Here is a 19,644-nt window from a genome sequence, read left to right as displayed (position 1 = left end):
CAAGAATGTGATGGTAATGGGGGTGGGGGGTGGGGGGGAGTGGTGAATGGGTGGAGGGAGGGGAGGGGCACAAAGAAAACCAGATAGAAGGTGACGGAAGACAATTTGACTTTGGGTGAGGGGTATACAGCATAATCAAATGTCAAAATAATCTGGAGATGGTTTCTCTCAATATATGTACCCTGATTTATCAATGTCACTGCATTAACTTTAATTTAAAAAATGATAAAAAAAATAACGGTAAAAGGCACGAGTGGGATTCAAGTCTTGCGGTTTCCACAGTATCGCCAATAAAGATCCGTATCGGTTAGAAAACCTCTCTATTCTGCTTTATGTGAAACAGCAAAAAACAGCAAGACCTCCATAGGTCTGAAGGCACAATAGAATACCAAATATCAGGTTAAAATGTAGATTATAATATGTATCATATAAGCAAAATATAATTATACTACCAAAGGACTTTTGATTTTTAACTTTTAGTTTCTAATCTCTGAAAGTATCTTATATACAGTGTTACTAAGCTTCACAACCATTTAAGATCCAGGTAACAGGGTCAGAAAGGTCAGTTATTGAATAAATGAATGAATGGGTAAAAAGATCACTAGTTTTCACATTTCTGTGACTATCATATTCTAACCAAGTGTATATCCACAGGCATTAACAATTCTAAACACTTCCATATAGTTCAAACTGGGTTTATATTCAGAAACTGATATTTTAAAAAATAGCTTTAAATTAGCACTGCACACTTTGCACACTTACGGTCAGGCACATTCAAATTCGGTCCTAAAACGTAAAAGATTCTGTTGGAATTCTAGCATGTAGTGGCCAAAAATAAATATTGGCACAAATATCTGTAAAAATAAAAATATACAAAATGTGACATAAATCTATCTCAAACTAGAAAAACATTATTTGGTCTTGTACTTACAATTTGCTAAATGACACAAAGCTTGAGGTGGGAAAAATTTGTTTATGGTTAACACAATAAATCTAGACCTGGGACAACAGGGTTTCCAGAAAAGAAGACTAGCAAAGAACAGAACTTTCGATGGGAGTAGATCTAAAACGAAGTAACAGAATGCCATAATAGGTATGTAGTACACTGGCTGGAAAATACAGGAGTGAGCGATTTTGGAGCTCCAAACAACAAAGTACTTGATACTCTAAAATCTACTAGCATCTGGTATCACCCAGCTACAATATAGGGGGTCTTTGAGTAATTCCAGTCTTTAATTAAATCAAAAGTGAGAGTAATGAAGAGTCCAGAGGTAGATGAACTGGGTATGCTTCATCAAGACAGGTCCTAGTTATTATCCCATTGGGTAAAAAATGCAGGTAGTTGGTCTATGAGATAAGACAACATTCCATTAAAAGAGGGCTTAAGGTCAGGGTGGAGTTTGATGCTGTTTCTGAGTGTTGGACTAAACTTCTTTAGGTTCCTTCTCCTACACTGACGATTTCTGCAGAGGTTAAGATGATGGTGAGCCAGAAGCTGAAGTTAACTGGCTGGAACTATGGAGAGAACATATAGATGCTGAGGACCAGGAAAGGCCTAATGAGGGTTTGTCAAGATAGAACCGAATGTTGGAACCAATACCTTATCATGTAACTATTTTATCGCCACCAGACTTGTGTTACCACAGTTCCTCCCATCTTCCACCACCAACCCTGCAGTACGTATGGATTCCCTTCATTTCTGAGGGAACTCAGAAAAAGGACGCATCGGTCTGCTCCGCAGATATTGAGCACATATTGTATCATGGAAGTCAGCAGTCTGAGGGGAACTCCTTGAAAAATCAGTGTAAGTTTCAGCTGTCTCTCTGCACCGCAACACCTCTTACAATTTCTCCTTAGGTAAATATCATGCACCATCTATGAAAACACATATGTCTCAAATAGGAAAAGTAGGCCTATAAATGACAAGTGTCATTTTGGAGATCCAATCTATGAGCTATCTTGCTGTGGGCTCCTGGCATCGGCATCACACACTTCCCACTCATTGTCACTAAAAAAGCCCCACAAAAGTCTGACCTAGGTCCTCCTAACAGCTCACCATTAAGAAGAAGGACTAGATCTATAGATTTGCTCTCCAAAACCAGCTACTCCATATACGAGCAGGTGTGGGGAAGGGGCAAGTACAGGGTTTCAGATGTAAGTACACAAAACCGATTTTATTCTTACACTTCTATTCATTAATTGTTGTATTATTTTCCATACGAACAACTGTAAACCTACTTTTGTACCACCGTGTGCAAGTCATTAGCACCTCAGCTCTCACTCAGAGTGACAAGAGTGGTACGTGAGGAAAGCACTAAGCAAGGGAAGGAGAACAGAGCCAACGCAGGCCATGGGGGCTGGCTGCTCACATCTGTTCCCCTGCACGGTGCACAGTGTAACTCACCACACGACTGCTTCACAGACCATTTTAAAGTTTCTCCAGAAGATCCCTCAGGTCAAGTGAGTTCAGGATGCTTCTAAATAAAGTCATCAAGAAAACCACACACAATGTGTCTTACAAGGGCGAGACCTTCAAAAATAAGACTGGGAATAAAAGGTAAGGAGAAACCCAGAGCTCTGACAGAGAGCATAAAAATAATCCATATTCTAAAAACATACCAATGAATCATGCAAATGAGGTGATATGACATGAAACAAAGTGAAAATCTTATTTAAGGTAATTCTCGCTAGTGAACAAATTCATGGCAGTTGCTGCAGTATATAGTGTTTTTCAACCTCTATTCCATAGACCAGTCTGCCAGAACTTTCTGCGGGTCCCTGAAACAGTGATCTACCCTAATTGTTGAACGATTAAATGCCAATGATTTCACTTTAATTTGCTTACGCTTAGGGTTATTTCCGCCTTCTTGGTTCCGAAATAATTTGTTGTTCACCACTCCCCAAGCGTAAAAGGCTTGGAAACAACCTCTGATATGTTAATACAAAGTGAAACCAAATGGTGTCAACTTGTTTCTCACAGAGAGCAAAAATTCCACATCAATATCTTTTTTCCTGTCCATGTTCATGTTCCGCGTTCCCTATTCCTCATGATTGTCACTGTCTTTCTCTGACTTGCCCTCTCCTTTCTGCCTGGCCGGGGAACAGCATGGCAGACAAGGAACCTTAGGAGCCCAAAGTTCTGCACTGGCTGTTTGCCAGGGGGCAGGAGACTACAGTAACTGCCACAGAGCATAGAGTTTAGGTGAAGAGAAGAAAAGGAAAATCTCACGAATGCCTCGCACCTGTGAAAGAGCAGGATGGCAGGATGCCTACATGGCCCAAGGAATGACAGGTAGCAAATCATGGCAGAGGAACTGTAACCAAAGGCTGCAGGAAGGAAGGTTTGTCATCAGCTGACTCCTAGCTCTTCGGTGTTTGCTTCTCATGGGCAGAGTCCATTCGGGGAAGCACTGGACACTGAAAAGAAGACTCCTGCTGCTGGGAGCTGACAGGAAGCAACATCCATGAGTGTAAGAACGCACGATCAAAGCTGCTCTCAGAAAAAACACCTAAATGAAGAAGAATATGGAGAGTAAGTCCAACCTACCCAGCCCAGCCCAAGAAGGGAAGCACTCGAAAACAAACTAAAACAGCCTTGGACCACATCGTTCTCCACAAAATGCACTCGACAAACTTCACTTGCTTTTTAACTACTTCACAGAAAGAACTCCTGAATCCCCTTCCTTTTCTCCTCAAAGGTTGCTGTCAAATCACTTAAGCTGGACTGATGTAATTTCAGGACAAATATAATTGTGCAACCTACCTGTCCCATTTCTTTCTCTCTACAGAAACTAACAATATACTATATATAATGAAAGATATGTATGTTAGATGCTATATCATAGAGAATATAAGTAACTACTAGTTAATTTTGTTAATGAATGTCATTAAGAAATAGTGAGGGAACAAAGAAAAGAAATAGTGAGACTATTTCCCTAACAAAAGAGCCCTGGGAACATGAGATGATCACACGTGTCTTGTTGACGATCACGTCAGTGCCCAGGGCTCAGCGATAAAGGTGTAGGCTCAGTTCCCCTATGGCTCCTTCCGTCCAATCCTGTTTTCTTGTTGGCAATCTGACCAATCTATTGGCTCTCTCAGCCCTTTTAACTGCCTGCTTTGTGACATCATTCTCCACCAAACCTATCACCATCTGACAGAACCTTGGAGTTTCCATGGATTTGTAAATACAGTTAGATCATCGCAACTGACCAGTGGCCAGTAAACAGTGACCAGTGACCTTCGTACTGGACACATGCGCTCTTTGGCTCTAGCCAGTCAGACATCAAGTATTGTCTCCTCATCCGTTGAATCTATTGCTGATATATCCTCTTCTTCTTTATTATGTCAGGTAACGAATAAAACTTGCTAAAGATATGATTAGATAATTTTTCCCCCTATATTGAAGAGTAGTGTAAACAAGATAATATACAATAATAGTGGAAAGTAGTAATCTAGAAATTGGAAAAACTGATTTCAGTTTTGATTTTGACATTTACTGGCTATGTGACCATGGACAAGTCAATGACTCTCACAAAAGTTGTTTTTCCCTCATCTATTAATCACTGGGTAAGATAGGCTGTTCTCGCTAATCCCTAACTTTTCTAACACAGCGTCTTAAAAGAGCACCTATGTAGAAAATGAAATCAACACTTCTTGACATGTTTTAAGAGAAGCAGAGAGAAAACTGGCATGGTGGAGAGAACTAGCACTATATATCCCAGATGTCTCATGTGTAATCCTCTCCCATGATTAATGTTTCAACGTCAGTGTTTTCAGTGTAGTGCTGTTCAAACTATAATATTCACCTAATTTTGAAGTTATCTATCCAAACTAGGTGAGAAGAGAAAACAGGGAGAGAAGATGGAGCATAATGGGCTATATAGAGGCAAGTATTTAAATGTAAGAAACTTGAGGATTGCGTTCATCAGCACAGGGCAACGGGCACCAGGAGGGAGGGAAGCAGCAGAATGAAGGAGGGGAAGCTGAACGGATGAAGAAGAGCGCTTGGAGGAGCTCTCAGGAGCCAAAAAGGTGGTTGGAACGGAATGTAGAGGGGGAACCAAAGATGTTCAATTGTAGCAGATGAAGAGTGTAGAGTCTAATCTGCTCTTTGGACAGCACAACTAAGTTGATTTTAACAAATGCTTACATGAATAAAATAGACAAGAAAGGAAGGCCAGAATAGGGTATCACTAGGCAAAGCAGCTGAACCAAAAAACATAGACAGTTGTTTGTGTTTGTCTATTGCCTTTCTGAAAACTGGCACTTGGCACTTTGAAGCATAAACATTTAAAAGTATGTTTTAGAAATGATGTCTCCAATAAACAGGAAACTCACAAAGCTGGCTATCTAGGGGCTGGATGAAACAGAATTTCAGTGTTGCACTTCGTTCCGATTTTTAAATGATGTCAATGCTCTGTCTGTTAAAAATAAGATTAAGATTTTTTTAACAGTGCGTGTCCTAACTTGAATCAGAAAGACTGATTCCTGTGTGTGATAAGTATGCTTTAAATCAAAGCTGCTGTTCATCGTCACAGGTATTTTCTTCCACACACACACAACAGACCAATAAACCACCACCATGTCTTTAGATCTTAGCTACCTAAGAAGAAAAAGAAACCATCAATTCCCACACCTCTCATTTCACATTTATCTAAACCAAATTTACGGTGTCCCCTGTGGATCCCCACATTTATTTTTTAATTTGGATTCTGGTGGTAATGTTTTCTAAGGTTTTGAGTATGACACTTTCCTGGATCTTAAAGATAATTATAATCTATGTTTTAAGAAAACCTTAAAAACTTCCATGCCCATGCTCAGCTGATTAAAACATAGTTTCGAAGCGCAGAGGTTGCTCGTGCGATCCTTGGTGTGGGCACACACAGGATCACATTAATGATCTTATCTCTCACTGTTTTTCTCCTTTCCTTTCTCTCTAAAAATCAATAAACTAAACATTAGCCCCATTTGGGGCTAATGCTCGAATCAATCGAGATCGTTTTAGCACCTGCGGCTGATGCTCTAACAAACGAGCCATCCTCAGTTCCCAGGTCAACGTTGGAATCAACGGAGCCACTGGCTGTGGGAGGGGAAGAGAGAGAGAAGGGGCTGAGGGAGGAGGAAGAAAAGCAGATGGCCACTTGTCCCATGTGCCCTGACTGGGAATCTAACCCAGGACATCCATATGCTGAACTGACACTCCAGCCACTGAGCCAGCCAGCCAGGGCAAGATATCTATATAGATTTCTAATAGACTTAAGATCTGTTCTTTGCTCAATAATATAAAGAAATATATGAATGAGCACCTTCATGGAATTCCTTTACACTTCATTTGCTTCTTGCTTTATACCAGTGTTTCTTTCATTTTTTCCCCATGTTTAAATTTTATTTAGAAAATCAACTTCAACACAGTAACATTGATCAATAAGAGTAAATAGGCTGCAGGTAAACATTTCTATAGCATATGAACTGTTGATTATGTTTTATACCCATCACCCAAATCAAATCATTTTTTATCATCTATTTGTCCCTCTTTACACCCTTCCTCCACCGCCTCCCTCGTCCCCCTCACCCATGTTCCCTCCCCTGGTAACCACTTCACTTTGATCTATGTATGTTCATGAGTCTCAGTTTTATATCCCACCTTTGTGTGAAATCATACAGTTCTCAGCTTTTTCTGATGTACTTATTTCATTCAGGATAATGTTCTCAAGGTCCATCCATATTGTCATAAATGTCACTATGTCATCATTTCTTATGGCTGAGTAGTATTCCATTGTATATATGTAGCACATCATCTTTATGCGGTCCTCTATCAAGGGACACTTTGGCTGTTTCCATGTCTTGGCCACTGTGAATAATGCTGTGATGAACATGGGGGTTTATGTGTCTTTACAAAACAATGTTTTTTAGTTTTGGGGTCAGATACCCAAGACAGGGATTGCTGAGTCATATGGAAATTCTATGCCTAATTATTTGAGGAACCACCATACTTTCTTCCATAACGGTTGTACTAATTTGCGTTCCCACCAGCAGTGAATGAGGGTTCCTTTCCTTCTACAATTTCTCCGACATTTGCTATTACCTGTCTTGTAAATAATAGCCAATCCAACAGGTGGTATCTCATTGTAGTTTGGATTTGCATTTCTCGAATAGCTGGTGAAGGTGAGTATTATTTCATATATCTATTGACCAATTGTATGGCCGCTTGGAAGAGCTGTCCATTCAGGTCCTCTCCCCTTTTTTTAATTGCATAGTGTGCTTGTTTGTTTCAGAGCTTTGTGACTTCTTTATATATTTAGAATAGTCACCCCGTATAAGAGTCGTTGTTTGTAACTATACCAGATTTTAAGAAAATATTTGTCTATAGGCAGTGGAACTACCTGCACATCTACATTTATTACATTTTGCGGCTCGCTATTTAGTTTTTACTGATATTTATCTTTTTCTGTCTGTACGTAATAGCTATGAATTCTTTCAAAATCACCCGCCACTGTGGTGATTTTTGGTTAATAGTAGTTACTAAAATAGGAGAGGCATGTCCACTTATGTAATATTGTAACTATAATACAATTTCACTTATTAGTAAATGTATTATGATTAGATGCTTGCTTTATGCTTGAGTTTTCATTCATAGTTTGAATACTTTTTAGTTCTGTGATACGTTTTTCATGACTTTTCTCTTTGTCTTTCCAGAATTTATAACTTTACCCATATAAATCGTATGTAATATATCACTTATTGATATGAATCATTATGTAATTACTTTCATAACTACTTCACAGATAAGTACCAAAAGCTAACTAGTTTAAATAACATTTTTCTTTCAAAAGCACTTCTTGAGAAACTAAATCTCAGATAGGCATTATGAGGTAGGATCAGAAACCAGGTCTGAAAAGAGTAAGAATGACCCACGACCAACTGGACTAAGCTATACCTGTATTTTAGTGAGTGGCATGTGGTCTCTGCAGGCAAAATGAGACACTGAAGATTACAAGGGTACTACCTACACTGTTTTCTAGGCACAAGAAAAGCACCTGTATTCTAAGTTCTATTGTTCCAAGCTTTTCGCCGTGTAGTGCTCAGAGCAGTCTTGAAAAGGAAGTTGGGATCCTTCTGTTATGTAACCTGCTGATAATACTAACATAATTCAGAACATGAGGAGTCTATCTGATATGTCTGAGACTCCGTTTCCTCACTCACATAGTGAGACTGTGAGAACAGACGCTCTCCAAGGACCCCGGGCTCTCAATGCTTCGCCTCTAGGAAAGAGCAGATACATCAATCCCTAATGCAGGCTCAATAGAGTGACAGATAGGGCAGCAAGTGACTGCATCTACCCTAGAGAACAGTGTAGGAACCACACCACTTGGGTCTTCTGCACATTTCTGCCCACGTTGGGAGACAGAAGTGAATACAGAAGAGCAGCAAACAGCTCTGGCACTCACTCCCATCACAAACTGTTTCATTTTTGATATCTCAGTGAGGACTGCCATTGGAGGCTTTGTGATAGCAACAATCTTAAGATAATGCCATACTTCAAACATAGTGAGAATTTATCAATCCCACTGATTTTTTTTCCATCACGCTCTTCTTCCCTACAGAGACTTTCCAAAATCCACCTTTACTTGGAACCTCCAATTCTCTGCAGATCTCTCTTCCTGTAGTGAGCAATGCAGCCTCCCTAACAGGAAGTGTCTCCAATTTCTCTGGGGTCTCTGCTCCAGCGGGCAGTTCAGCATGGCTACTGCCATCAGCCTCCGGCCCCTCTTTCCAGCCACTCATGGGAAGTGCCCACCTTTACCAGCATTCTAGCACAACTATGCTGTCTGGAGTTGCTGGCCAGAGGCAGGTCTCCACTTCAGCTGCTTCCTATGCTGGTCCTTTTGAGTGGGCTCTCCCAGGAGGCACTGAAATGAAGTCATCATCACTCAGAGACTTCACTGTTTCTGTCGCTGAGCAGGCCACAGCTGTGTCCTCCACGGCCATGGCATCCCAGTGTCTTAAAACTCCAGATGCCAATAACATGGTTCCCCTGTATCCACCACTTTATCCCAGCTTCATCCGGGGGGTACCGCCTCAGATACCAAATCAGGGACACAGCCTGTCAGTCCCCTACCAGGAAGGAAGTCACATGTATTACTATAATCAAGGCACAGTGGGGTCCCTGCTCTCTGGAGAACCGGGCACCTACCTGCAATCCCATGGCTCCGTGTTTTACACACAGAGCAGGGCCTCTGCCCCTCAACCACATGTGCTCATGGTACTAAAGGAGGCTCAGCCCCTAAATGTGATACCATCAGCCTCTACCTCTGCAATCTGCTACTCTGCATCTGCTCAACCCATCATAGACACAAGTTTGCAAGGTGAGTAAAACCAACAAGATGGAAGAAGTCAGCATTCAAAACCAGGATCATTCTGAGCTGGCAACTTGTGAGTACACATACAGGTAGAATTTCTGTCCTGTGCCTTTAATAACTGTTACCGTCAGTCAGTGCTCTCCAATCTCAGACGCTTTGTTAGCTGAGGACAGCTGATAGAGGAGGGAAGGGGGGACACTGTAACGGCCACGTATGCTCTATGTATGAGAACCCCAAGAGCATACCAAGAGATGGCACACTTTTCATGGCCCTCTTGGATTAGACTGCTATACTGTACACTGTAATGAAATTCCTTCCCTGATTTATTGCTTTTGTCTCATTGGAAGGCACTTCAGATGTCTTATCTTGATAGTAGCAGCTTAAATTTTTCTTTTCTTTTTTAAAAATTTTATTGTATTGATTTTAAGGAGAGAGGAAAGAAAAGGGGGAGAGAGAGACCAACAGACAGAAACATCAATCTGTTTCTGTATGTGCCCTGGCTGGAAATCGAACCGGTAACCTTAGCGGGTTGAGACGATGCTCTAACCAAATGAGCTTTCGGACCAGGGCAAAAGTTTTCTTACTTTTATGCCAGGAGTCCACTCTTTGTGTTCCAAGATCTTGTCCATAGCAAGCATGCTAACAGTCTGTCCTTGCTTATAGATTTCATTAGGATTAGCTCCCTTCCCTCTCCTACTCTGTGGTGTGAAGTGTTCTTGTTCATTCAGGAGAGTGAAAGAATGAAAAGGGTTCCCTATGAGGAAGCTAGGCCTGCAAAACATTTTAAATATCACCTTTACTTTTTGTTGTTAATTACAAAAACCCTGTGAATTATAAAGAAAATCAAGGAACAAGGACATCTAAAGGTGACCAGTAAGAACTAGAACACTTGCCTCCTATCTCTTAGTGTAGGGCACTCTCTGATCCCTAACAGGGACTAGTAGAAATGTTCTTCCCATTGTTGGAAGGGTACAAGAGCTGCACTGGTGATAGAGGGAGCATCGCACTTACCAACACTGACTGACTTCTCCTTGATTCCTTCGTAGTGATGGAGACATCCCTGGGGATGGAGTCTTCCCTGGGACTGCCACCTCCAAGCCAAACTTTTTGTCTACCACCAACTCCAGAACTGCCCACGTCCTGCAGTAATAAAAATATACAGACACCTGAGAATAACCCACCATCCGAGCCAGGGGACATTTCAAAGGTTACTCCAGTCTATAGTCCTAGTGATTTTCTGGCAATGCCTCCAGCTCCATGCCAAGAACAAAAAAAGAAGAAGAATTCTGATGATATTAAATCCAAGCCAACAGAAAACCAAGATCCTCCACTGCTCCCTTTAGAAATCCCAGATATGCACCAGCTCCTGGCCTGCGTTGATTCCTTTGGCCAAGAGGAGCACCTGGGCTGTGAAAGCACTGGGCTGGAAAACAATAGCTTGAGTCTGGTGGACCAACAGACAGTTGAACATGGGACTGAGCCTGATTATGGTTTGGCAGACAGCGCTGCACTGGTGGAAGATATTTACCTTCCACCGCTGTTAAGTTCCTTGGAGGATGATCAATCTGAATTCCCCATAGTGGGCAAAACCATAGACACCAGAGACATCCAGTTCAATGAACTACAGAGAAGGTCAAGTGTCACACAGACTCTCTCTGTTCAAGCCAGGAGGAACAAACGTACAGCCTCTGAGCCTAACAATGATGCTCCCAAGGCCAAAATCCAGCCTGAGAGACCTGACTGCGTGCTCTTGGGAGAAGTGGGGATGTGCAAGGCTGCAGCCAGTGATGGGGCTCCTGCGAACACGGCCAAGGATTCCAACAGGAAACCTCAGAAACAGGCATCCAGCAGACACAGCAAACGTAATGGCCAGGAGCAGGAAAAGGCAAAAAGAACCAAGGAAAAGAACTCGAAAAAAGCTGAAGACTGCAATCAAGCACGGAAAAAGGTCAAGGCACAAGAGAAGCCAACCATTCCCAAGATGACGCGGAGGAGAAATCAACCTGAGATGATCCAAGAGACCTTCAGAAAGCCTCGAAGCTCCCTAGCTATGCACATGCTGGAGTCTGTGCAGGTGTTTCATGCTCTGGGGAAGAAGCTTGATAAGAAAACGCAACTCTCTTCCTACAGGGCCTTGGGAAACTCAAGCAACCTCAAAGGCCACCAGCCAGCCCCAACTATCAAACGATGCCCGGATACCCCACATGAGGCCAAAGGTCCTGAGAAAACGCCTGCCAAACCACAGAAGCCAGTCGGCAGTGCTGAAATAGAAAGTTCATCACCACCTCAGTACGAGCTGCCACCTCCTGGCAAGGTCAGGTTGATACCTTTGGTGTTTCCAACTGTGGACAAGCCTCGTGCTCGACCTGTTCCTCGCAGGCCACAGTGTCTGGCATCACATCGGCCAGCTGGGGCTGACCCCGCCCAGCCTGGTTCTATCTCCACTCCATCTACTGCAGTCAATTCCTCCGGGCCGAATCCTGTACCTTTGACAGGTCCTGCCAGACCTGCTGTGCCAATTTCTACCTACCCAGCCCAGCCAGATTTAACCAATGCTGCCCGCCTTGGATCTAAGTCAGCTCAGCCCACTGCAGTTGGTTCATCGCAGCCGACTCCTGCATCTTTGGCAGCTCCTGCCAGACCGGCTGGGCCAACTTTGACCGACTTTGCCCAGCCAGGCCAGACCAACCCTACCAGGCCTAGTGTCCCTCAGTCTGCCTCTTCTAGGCCTGCACCCTACAGAATATCATCTAGTACATCGTTCCAGAGGGACCCTGTTCACACTGCTGTGACCAAGCCCCAGACCCCACTCAAGCCTCAGAACCAGTATCTACTCGAAGACTTTGCTCTACAACCAACTGCATGGAAGAAACCTGATATTCGTGGGCCAGTCATATCAACGCCCATCGCAGACTGGCAGAGGCCAGAGCGGGAGGCCATGAAGAGGAAGGCTCAACTTGAGCGTGAGAATGTTGCCCATAACTCCGCCTTGGGGAAATATCTCATTGCCAGGGAAGAGGAAATGGAAATTTCTCTCTCCTACGGGTATGCAAGATAAGACACGCTAGAACTGTTGGTGCCACTTTGTATACCAGCTGTTTTTTTTTATATAGATAGTTCTAAATTTCTCTTTTCTGATGTATTTTAAAACTTAATAAAGTTAAATAAAGTAATAGCTGTGACATCTTAGGACAAGCGATGCAGGCCACCAGCCATGAAAACTGAAGACATCCAGTACATGGCTGGAGGAAAAATAGATAAACAACCGTTAGAAATGTAGCAATATTTTCCACAGAACTTTATGTTCCCAACGTCCAGGAAGCCCTACCCTAGAGACTTAGCCAAGGATAAGGTCAGCTAATCGCACCTCTCTCGCCCTTGTAAACGCTGCTTGCTTGTTCAGCCTAGGTAGCCACCCTATAAAAAGGAGCCATTTTAGAAGCTCAGGGCTGCAGTGTTCCCTTGCGTGGGTTGCCTGCAGTCCCTGCGCAGGTTTGCAATAAAACTTATAAAATTTACTTTGGGTTTGCTGTGGTCTGTCTCCTGGATGTAACAATAGCATTAGTAGACGAGTAATGAAAGAGCCTGTTGAGTTTTGAAATGCTGTTACTTGTAATTTTTCTTTGGTGGGAGTGGGAATAAAAGGCTCCCTGAGAATAAAGAATTGCAAGTTGGAAGGTTGAATAATGCACAGGGGGTAAGAACAGAGGAAAAAGTAAGATTATCCATGGCCGAAGTCCAAAAGAGAGATAAGTTACCAGTTTATGGAGAAGCAAGCGAGGGGGGTAATGTGTCAGATGAAGCAGGGGATGAGGTTAGGTGTAAAAGGATAAACGCTGGACAGAGTTGAAGACGGCATAGAAAGAGTCCAAGGCGACCAGGAGAAGGGTAAAAGGTGTCTCGTGAAGGCGGGACTTATGATTCATTAGCACCAGACAATTATCTCAGAAAACAGGACACATTTCCAAAAGGTTTGGGTTACCTTATCCATGTGATTGTCATTGGGGAAGGTGAGTACAAATCAGGGGAATCTACCTACAGTAACCTGGGGGCCAGTGACTAAGGTCGGGGACCTAGGCAGGGGAACTGCTGCAGCAGTAGGAGGCCCACCCAAACAGGGTTGGGATCACAATCACCATTTACTCAGCACCTACGCAGCAGGCCCTCTAATGCACTCCTTCAGCTACCCTCACAACACGCATGGCCAGCATCACTGCGTCTCTTTACTCATGCGGGTCAGCAATGGGCTTAGGTCACATTGCATGTGGTGGAAGCAAGCCTCAATTTGAGGCCAGTCTCCAAAGTCCTTAGTATTTACTAGTTCCTGTAGGTGTCCAATCGGACTTTCAGAGCACAGCATCCAGAAGTTGTTGGTGCATGAGATCAACGTTTAGGAGATGTCTAGATATTAACTTGAGAGGCAGACAGGGCCACTACCCTGACCCGGGCTGCATGTGCCACCTTGTCTAAATTCCCCCATCAACTGAAGTCCACATAAATATCTGCTAGAAGCATCCATTTCCACCTGGGAAAAGCAATAGGCATAAATGTACACTGGGTCTCCACTTGTTCTGCCATAGGCTGCAGGTGTCAGATCTGATACCCTCCTTGGGAGGCCTCTGCCAGGTGGCAGGAGGAAGTTAGTGTGAGCAATAGTGGGGGTGGGGCATGAAAAGGAATGGAATAGGAAAGGGTATAGATGAAAATCATCACCAAATGAATGTGGGTAATTTGCATTTAAAATATTTTAATTGATATATAATTTACATAATATAAAATTCATTTTTAACTGTGCCTTCAGTGACATTTAGTACATTCACAAGCTTGTGCAAACATCACCATTATCTAACCCAGTGTTAGTCAACCTGGTCCCTACCGCCCACCTTTGGGCGTTTCAGCTTTCATGGTGTGCGGCAGCAAAGCAACCAAAGTATAAATAAAAAGATAGATTTAACTATAATAAGTTGTTTTATAAAAATTTTTTCTCCCAAACTTAGCAAAAATCCGACATAAAGTACTTGGTAAGTAATTATTATGATATGCTTTAACTTGCTGTAACTCTGCTTTATAAATTTTATAAAGTTACTTCCTTACTTTATAAATTGTCATTACTGTGGAACCAGGGGTGGTTAGAAAATTTTACTACTAACGGAGATACAAAAGTGGGCGGTAGGTATAAAAACGTTGACTATTCCTGATCTAACCCATAATGTTTCCATCAGCCCAGAAAGAAAGCCCCTTAACCATTAGCTCTCACTATACTTCTTTCTCCTTCCAGCCTCTGGCGACAACTTATCCGCTGTCTGTCTAGATGGATATGTCTTTTCTGGAGATTTCATATTTATATATATGAAGGAATACAATGTGTGACCATTTTGTCTGGCTTCTTTCAATTACCATGTAGAAAAGTTACCCATGTTATAGCATGTGTCAGTACTGTACTTTCTATGACTGTATATTCTGTTGAATTGATCTACCACTTTATCCATTCATCAGTTGACAGACATTTAGTTGTTTCTACCAGTAATTTACATTTATCAAGAGTTTATTCTGTGCCACGCAGCATCAAGCTAACATACTCATCCCATTTCACAGATAAGGAGATAGGCTTGAAGAGTGTCAAGGGTTTGCCCAAGATTAAGAGTTAGCTATTGGGGGAGCTGCGGTCTAAACTCAGTTAGTTGAACTTCAAAGGTAATAGATTCACATGATAGAATTTTACAAAGCTGCCAGAGGGTATTCAGTAAAAATTTACCCTTTACCTGAAGTTCCCAACCACTAATTTCCGTTCTCCCTTAGAGTCACTTCATTTGCCATGGTGTAGGTCCTGCCAGAAAATTACTTAAAATCCAACATATGTATACCACCATTTATTGATGAATATGTTTCACTACTATTTTTTAATTTTTTTTTAAATTAAGTGAGAGCAGGGGAGGCAGAGAGAGACTCCAGCATGCACTCTAACCAGGACTCACCCTGTAACCCTGTCTGTTGCCAATGATTTGACCAAGAAGGGCGTTGTTCCATTGCTTAGCAACCAAGCTATTTTTAGTGCCTAAGGCTGAAGCCACGGTGCCATCTTGAGAACAGAGTTGGCAAATCCCTCTAACCCATCAAGCCATGGCTGCAGGAGGGAGATGGAAAGGGGAGAGAGAGAATAGGGGGATGGGTGAAGAAGCAGATGGTAGCTTCTCCATTAAACCCACGACATCCATATGCTGGGCAGATGCTCTACTACTGATCTACTACTGGCAAGCACCATTCTCTGCTGGGAACAACTCTGCCTCGGGGGGCAGTCCCGGCACAGGGACCCAACACAGTGATTTAGGTTTATCCTTATTATTAGACAGCCTAAAGGGTTAATTCCTCCCAAGACATGGCCAAAAGCATTCAAGACTAAATTACAACAGCACGTGCACAAAACCCACAAGAAACATTCCTGGAACAATGTGCTCAGGTGATCAGAAGACAGCACCACTGAGCCCACCAAGACATCAACTTCATAAACCCATCATAACAAGTCTGGGAGCCATAGCTGCTCTACCTAATACACAGAGACAAAATAGGGAGACAAAAAAACATACCTCACATAAAAGAACAAGAGAAATCCTGAGAAAAAGAATTAAATAAAATAGAACTAATCAAAATATCAGAAGTAGGGCTTAAAAGAGTAGTTATAAGGATGCTCAAAGACCTCAGGGGAAGAATAGGTGATCTCAGTGAGAACTTAAACAAAGAAACACTAAATCTTAAAAAGGACATAAAAAAACATAAAAAGAAGCCAATCAGAAATAAAGAACACAGGATCTGAAACAAAAAATACACTAGAAGGAATCAGTAGCAGGTTAGATGAAGCAGAGAATTGAATCAGCTATTTATCGACAAGATGACAGTAAGCACCCTAGCAGAGCATCCAAAAAAAAAAAAAAATTAAAACAAAGAAAGTCTGCCTGACCAGGCGGTGGCACAGTGGATACAGCATCGGATTGGGACATGGAGTATCCTGATTCGAAACGCAGAGGTCACCGACTTGAGCGTGGGCTTATCTGGTTTGAGCAAGGCTCACCAGCTTGAGCCCAAGGCCGCTGGCTTGAGCAAGGGGTCACTTGATCTGCTTCCCCACCCCCCGTGAAGGCACATATGAGAAAGTAATTAATGAACAACTATGGTGCTCCAACGAAGAATTGATGTTTCTCATCTATCTCTTCCTGTCTGTATGTCCCTATCTGTCCCTCTCTCTGTCTCTGTCACACACACACACACACACACACACACACACACACACACACAAAAGAAAGTAAAGAAAAACATTAAAGAACGTCAAAGGGATCTTTATAACATCATCAAATGTAATAAGTGTAATAACATCCATACCATGGCAGTACCAGAAAAAGAATGAAGAGGGGATCAAAATCTGTTTGAAGAAATAATGACTGTAATCTTACTTAACCTGGTGTAGGAAAACGTCACACAAATTCAGGAAACACAGAATTGCAATTAACAAAAATGTAAAGGCCTTGGCTGTTGGCTCAGTGAATAAAGTGTTGGTCCAAGTCCAGGCATTATAGTTCGCTTCTCAGTTTGGGCACACATGAGAAGCGACAATCTGCATCTCTTCCCCTCTCTCTTCCCTTTCTCTCTCTCTTCCCCCTCAGAGCCAGTAGCTCAATCGCTTTGAGAGTTGTCCCTGGGTGCTGAAGATAGCTCAGTTGTTCCGATCGCTAGCCTCAGGCAATGAGGATAGCTTGGTTGGTTTAAGCATCAGCCCCAGACATGGGTTGCCGGTAGATCTCAGTTGGGGTACATGTGCGAGTTTATCTATCTCCCCTCCTTTCACTAAAAAATAAATCAATAAAAAATAAATAAAGATGAATAAAGAGACCCACACTTCAGAGGCCCAGGTCAGAGGCTCAATGAATAGAGTGTTGGCCTGCTGTATAGATGTCCCAGGTTCAATTCCTGGTCAGGGCATACAGGAGAAAGACCATCTGCTTCTCCCCTCTCCCTCTTCCCCTTCTCTCCTTCTTCCCCTCTGGCAGCCAGTGGCTCAATAGGTGCGAGCATGGCCCAAGGCGCTGAGGATAGTTCAGTTAGTCACAGCTCGTCAGCCTCAAATAGCTCAGTACTTGAGCAGTGACTCCAGGTGGGGTTGCTGGGTGGATTTCATTTGGGGCAATTGCAACAGTCAACTTCACTATCTCCCTACTCCTTACCCCAAAAATAAAAATAAACACATCATAATTGCAATGGCAAAGGATAAAGACAAAGAGAATCATAGAAGCAGCAAGAAGGACAAAGTTAGTTACCTACAGTGGAGCTCTCATAAGTCTGTCTGGTGATTTCTCAACAGAAACAAACTCTTCATACCTGAAGGGATTGGCAAAAAATAGTCAAAGCGATGAAAATCAAGTACCTATAACAAAGACCACTCTTTCCAACAAGGCTATCATTTTAAATTGGAGGCCAAATAAGGAGCTTCCCAAGCCAAATAACCTCAAGAAGCTTACATAGTTCATTACCACCAAAGTAGCACTGCAGGAAATGTTAAAGGATCTGCTTACAGCAGAAGAGGAGGAGGAGGAGGAGGAGGAGGAAGATGAAGAAGAGGAAGAAGATGAAGAAGTAGGAGAAAAAGAGAAGAATAAGAAGAAGAACAACAACAACAATAACAAAGAGGAACATATATATATAAATATAAAGAATAAAACAGCAGTAAATATTAATAATAACTATTAAGCTAGGCCCTTGTTGGTCGGCTCAGCGCTAGAACGTCAGCCCAGCGTGTGGATGTTCCTAGTTCGTTTCCCAGCTAGGGCACACTGGAGAAGCACCCATCTGCTTCTCCACCCTTCCCCCTCTACTTCCTCTCTATCTCTCTCTTCCCCGCCTGCAGCCAAAGCTCCACTGTAGCAGAGTTAGCCCCCGCGCTGACTATAGCTCCACGGACTCCACTTCAGGTGTTAGAATGGCTCCCATAGCAGCAGAGCAAGGCCCCAGAGGAGCCGAGCATCGCTCCCTGGTGGGCATGCAAGACTGATTCCCCCTCTGCTTCTCACTTTGGAAAATACAAAAAAATAATAATAATAAGCATTAATGCAAGTGAATTAAATCATTCAATTAAAAGACACAGGGTAGCTGAATGGGTAAGAAAACATGACCCATGTGTATACTGTCTACAAGAAACCCAACTAAGAAGATATACACAGACTGAAAGTGAAGTGATGCAAAAGAATATTCCATGAAAATGGAAAAAAATAAAAGCTGGCATAGCAGTGCTTGTATCCCTACAAAATAGACTTCAAAACAAAGGTTGCAACAAGGTACAAAGAAGGACACTACATAATACTAAAGGGATTTATCCAACAAGAGGATATAACCCTTGTAAACATACGTAACCCAACACAGGAGCATCTAAATATACAAAGAAAATCTTAGTGGAAATTAAGTGACAGACAGACAACATTAGAATCATAACAGGGGATTTTAGCACTCCAATGAATTCAATGGCTAGATCTTCCAGACAAAACAATCAACAATGCAACATTGACCTTAAATGACGCACTGGATCAGATGGATTTAATTGATCTTTACAGAACATTTCACACCAAAGCAGCAGAACATACATTCTTCTCAAGTGCACATGAAGCATACTCAAAGACAGATGACATGTTAGCACACAAAATAAGCCTTTTATTTTAAGAGAGAGGAGAGGAGATAAAGAGATTGAATCCCACATGCACCCTGACCACGATCCACCCAGCACACCGTATACCAAGGCTACGCTCAAATCAATGAGCTATCCCTAATGCCTCAGGTTAAACTCAAAGCAATAGAGCCACCAGCTCCAAGAGGGAAAGAGAGAGAAGGGGGGAGGGAAGTGAAGAGAAGCAGAAGGTCGCTTCTTATGTGTGCCCTGACCAGGTATTGAACCTGGGAAATCCACACACCAGGCCAACATTCTATCCACTGAGCCAACTGGCCAGGGAAGGACACAGAATAAGTTTTAATTAATTCAAGAATATTGAAATAAGCCTTAGTCGCATAGCTCGGGTGGTTGGAGCATTTTTCTGAAGTATAGAAGTTGCCAGTTCAATTCCTGGTCAGGGTACACACAGAAACATATTGTTACTATCTCTCTCCTACTCTCCCGCTTTCTCTCTCTAAAATCAATAAAATATGCATTAGAAAATGTATAAAAATCGGCCCTGGCCGGTTGGCTCAGTGGTAGAGCGTCGAACTGGCATGCGGAAGTCCCGGGTTCGATTCCCAGCCAGGTCACACA

General features: G+C 42.6%; 2 protein-coding genes across 2 annotated transcripts in view; one reads left to right on the top strand and one right to left on the bottom strand.

Annotated features, from left to right (window-relative positions):
- Positions 1–19,644, bottom strand: part of NAT8 (N-acetyltransferase 8 (putative)) — a 197,106-nt gene that overhangs the window by 165,153 nt on the left and 12,309 nt on the right. The window lies entirely within an intron of this gene.
- LOC136397400 (uncharacterized protein C2orf78-like) lies at positions 4,256–12,420 on the top strand. The gene is made up of 3 exons (XM_066371908.1): positions 4,256–4,351; positions 8,609–9,368; positions 10,409–12,420. The coding sequence occupies exons 1-3, from the start codon at positions 4,256–4,258 to the stop codon at positions 12,418–12,420; spliced, it is 2,868 nt and encodes a 955-aa protein (XP_066228005.1).

This window comes from Saccopteryx leptura, chromosome 3 (assembly GCF_036850995.1).
Source record: "Saccopteryx leptura isolate mSacLep1 chromosome 3, mSacLep1_pri_phased_curated, whole genome shotgun sequence".
Lineage (NCBI taxonomy): Eukaryota > Metazoa > Chordata > Mammalia > Chiroptera > Emballonuridae > Saccopteryx > Saccopteryx leptura.
The sequence above is the reverse complement of the archived record's forward strand: the minus strand, read 5'-3'. Positions and strand labels throughout refer to the sequence as shown.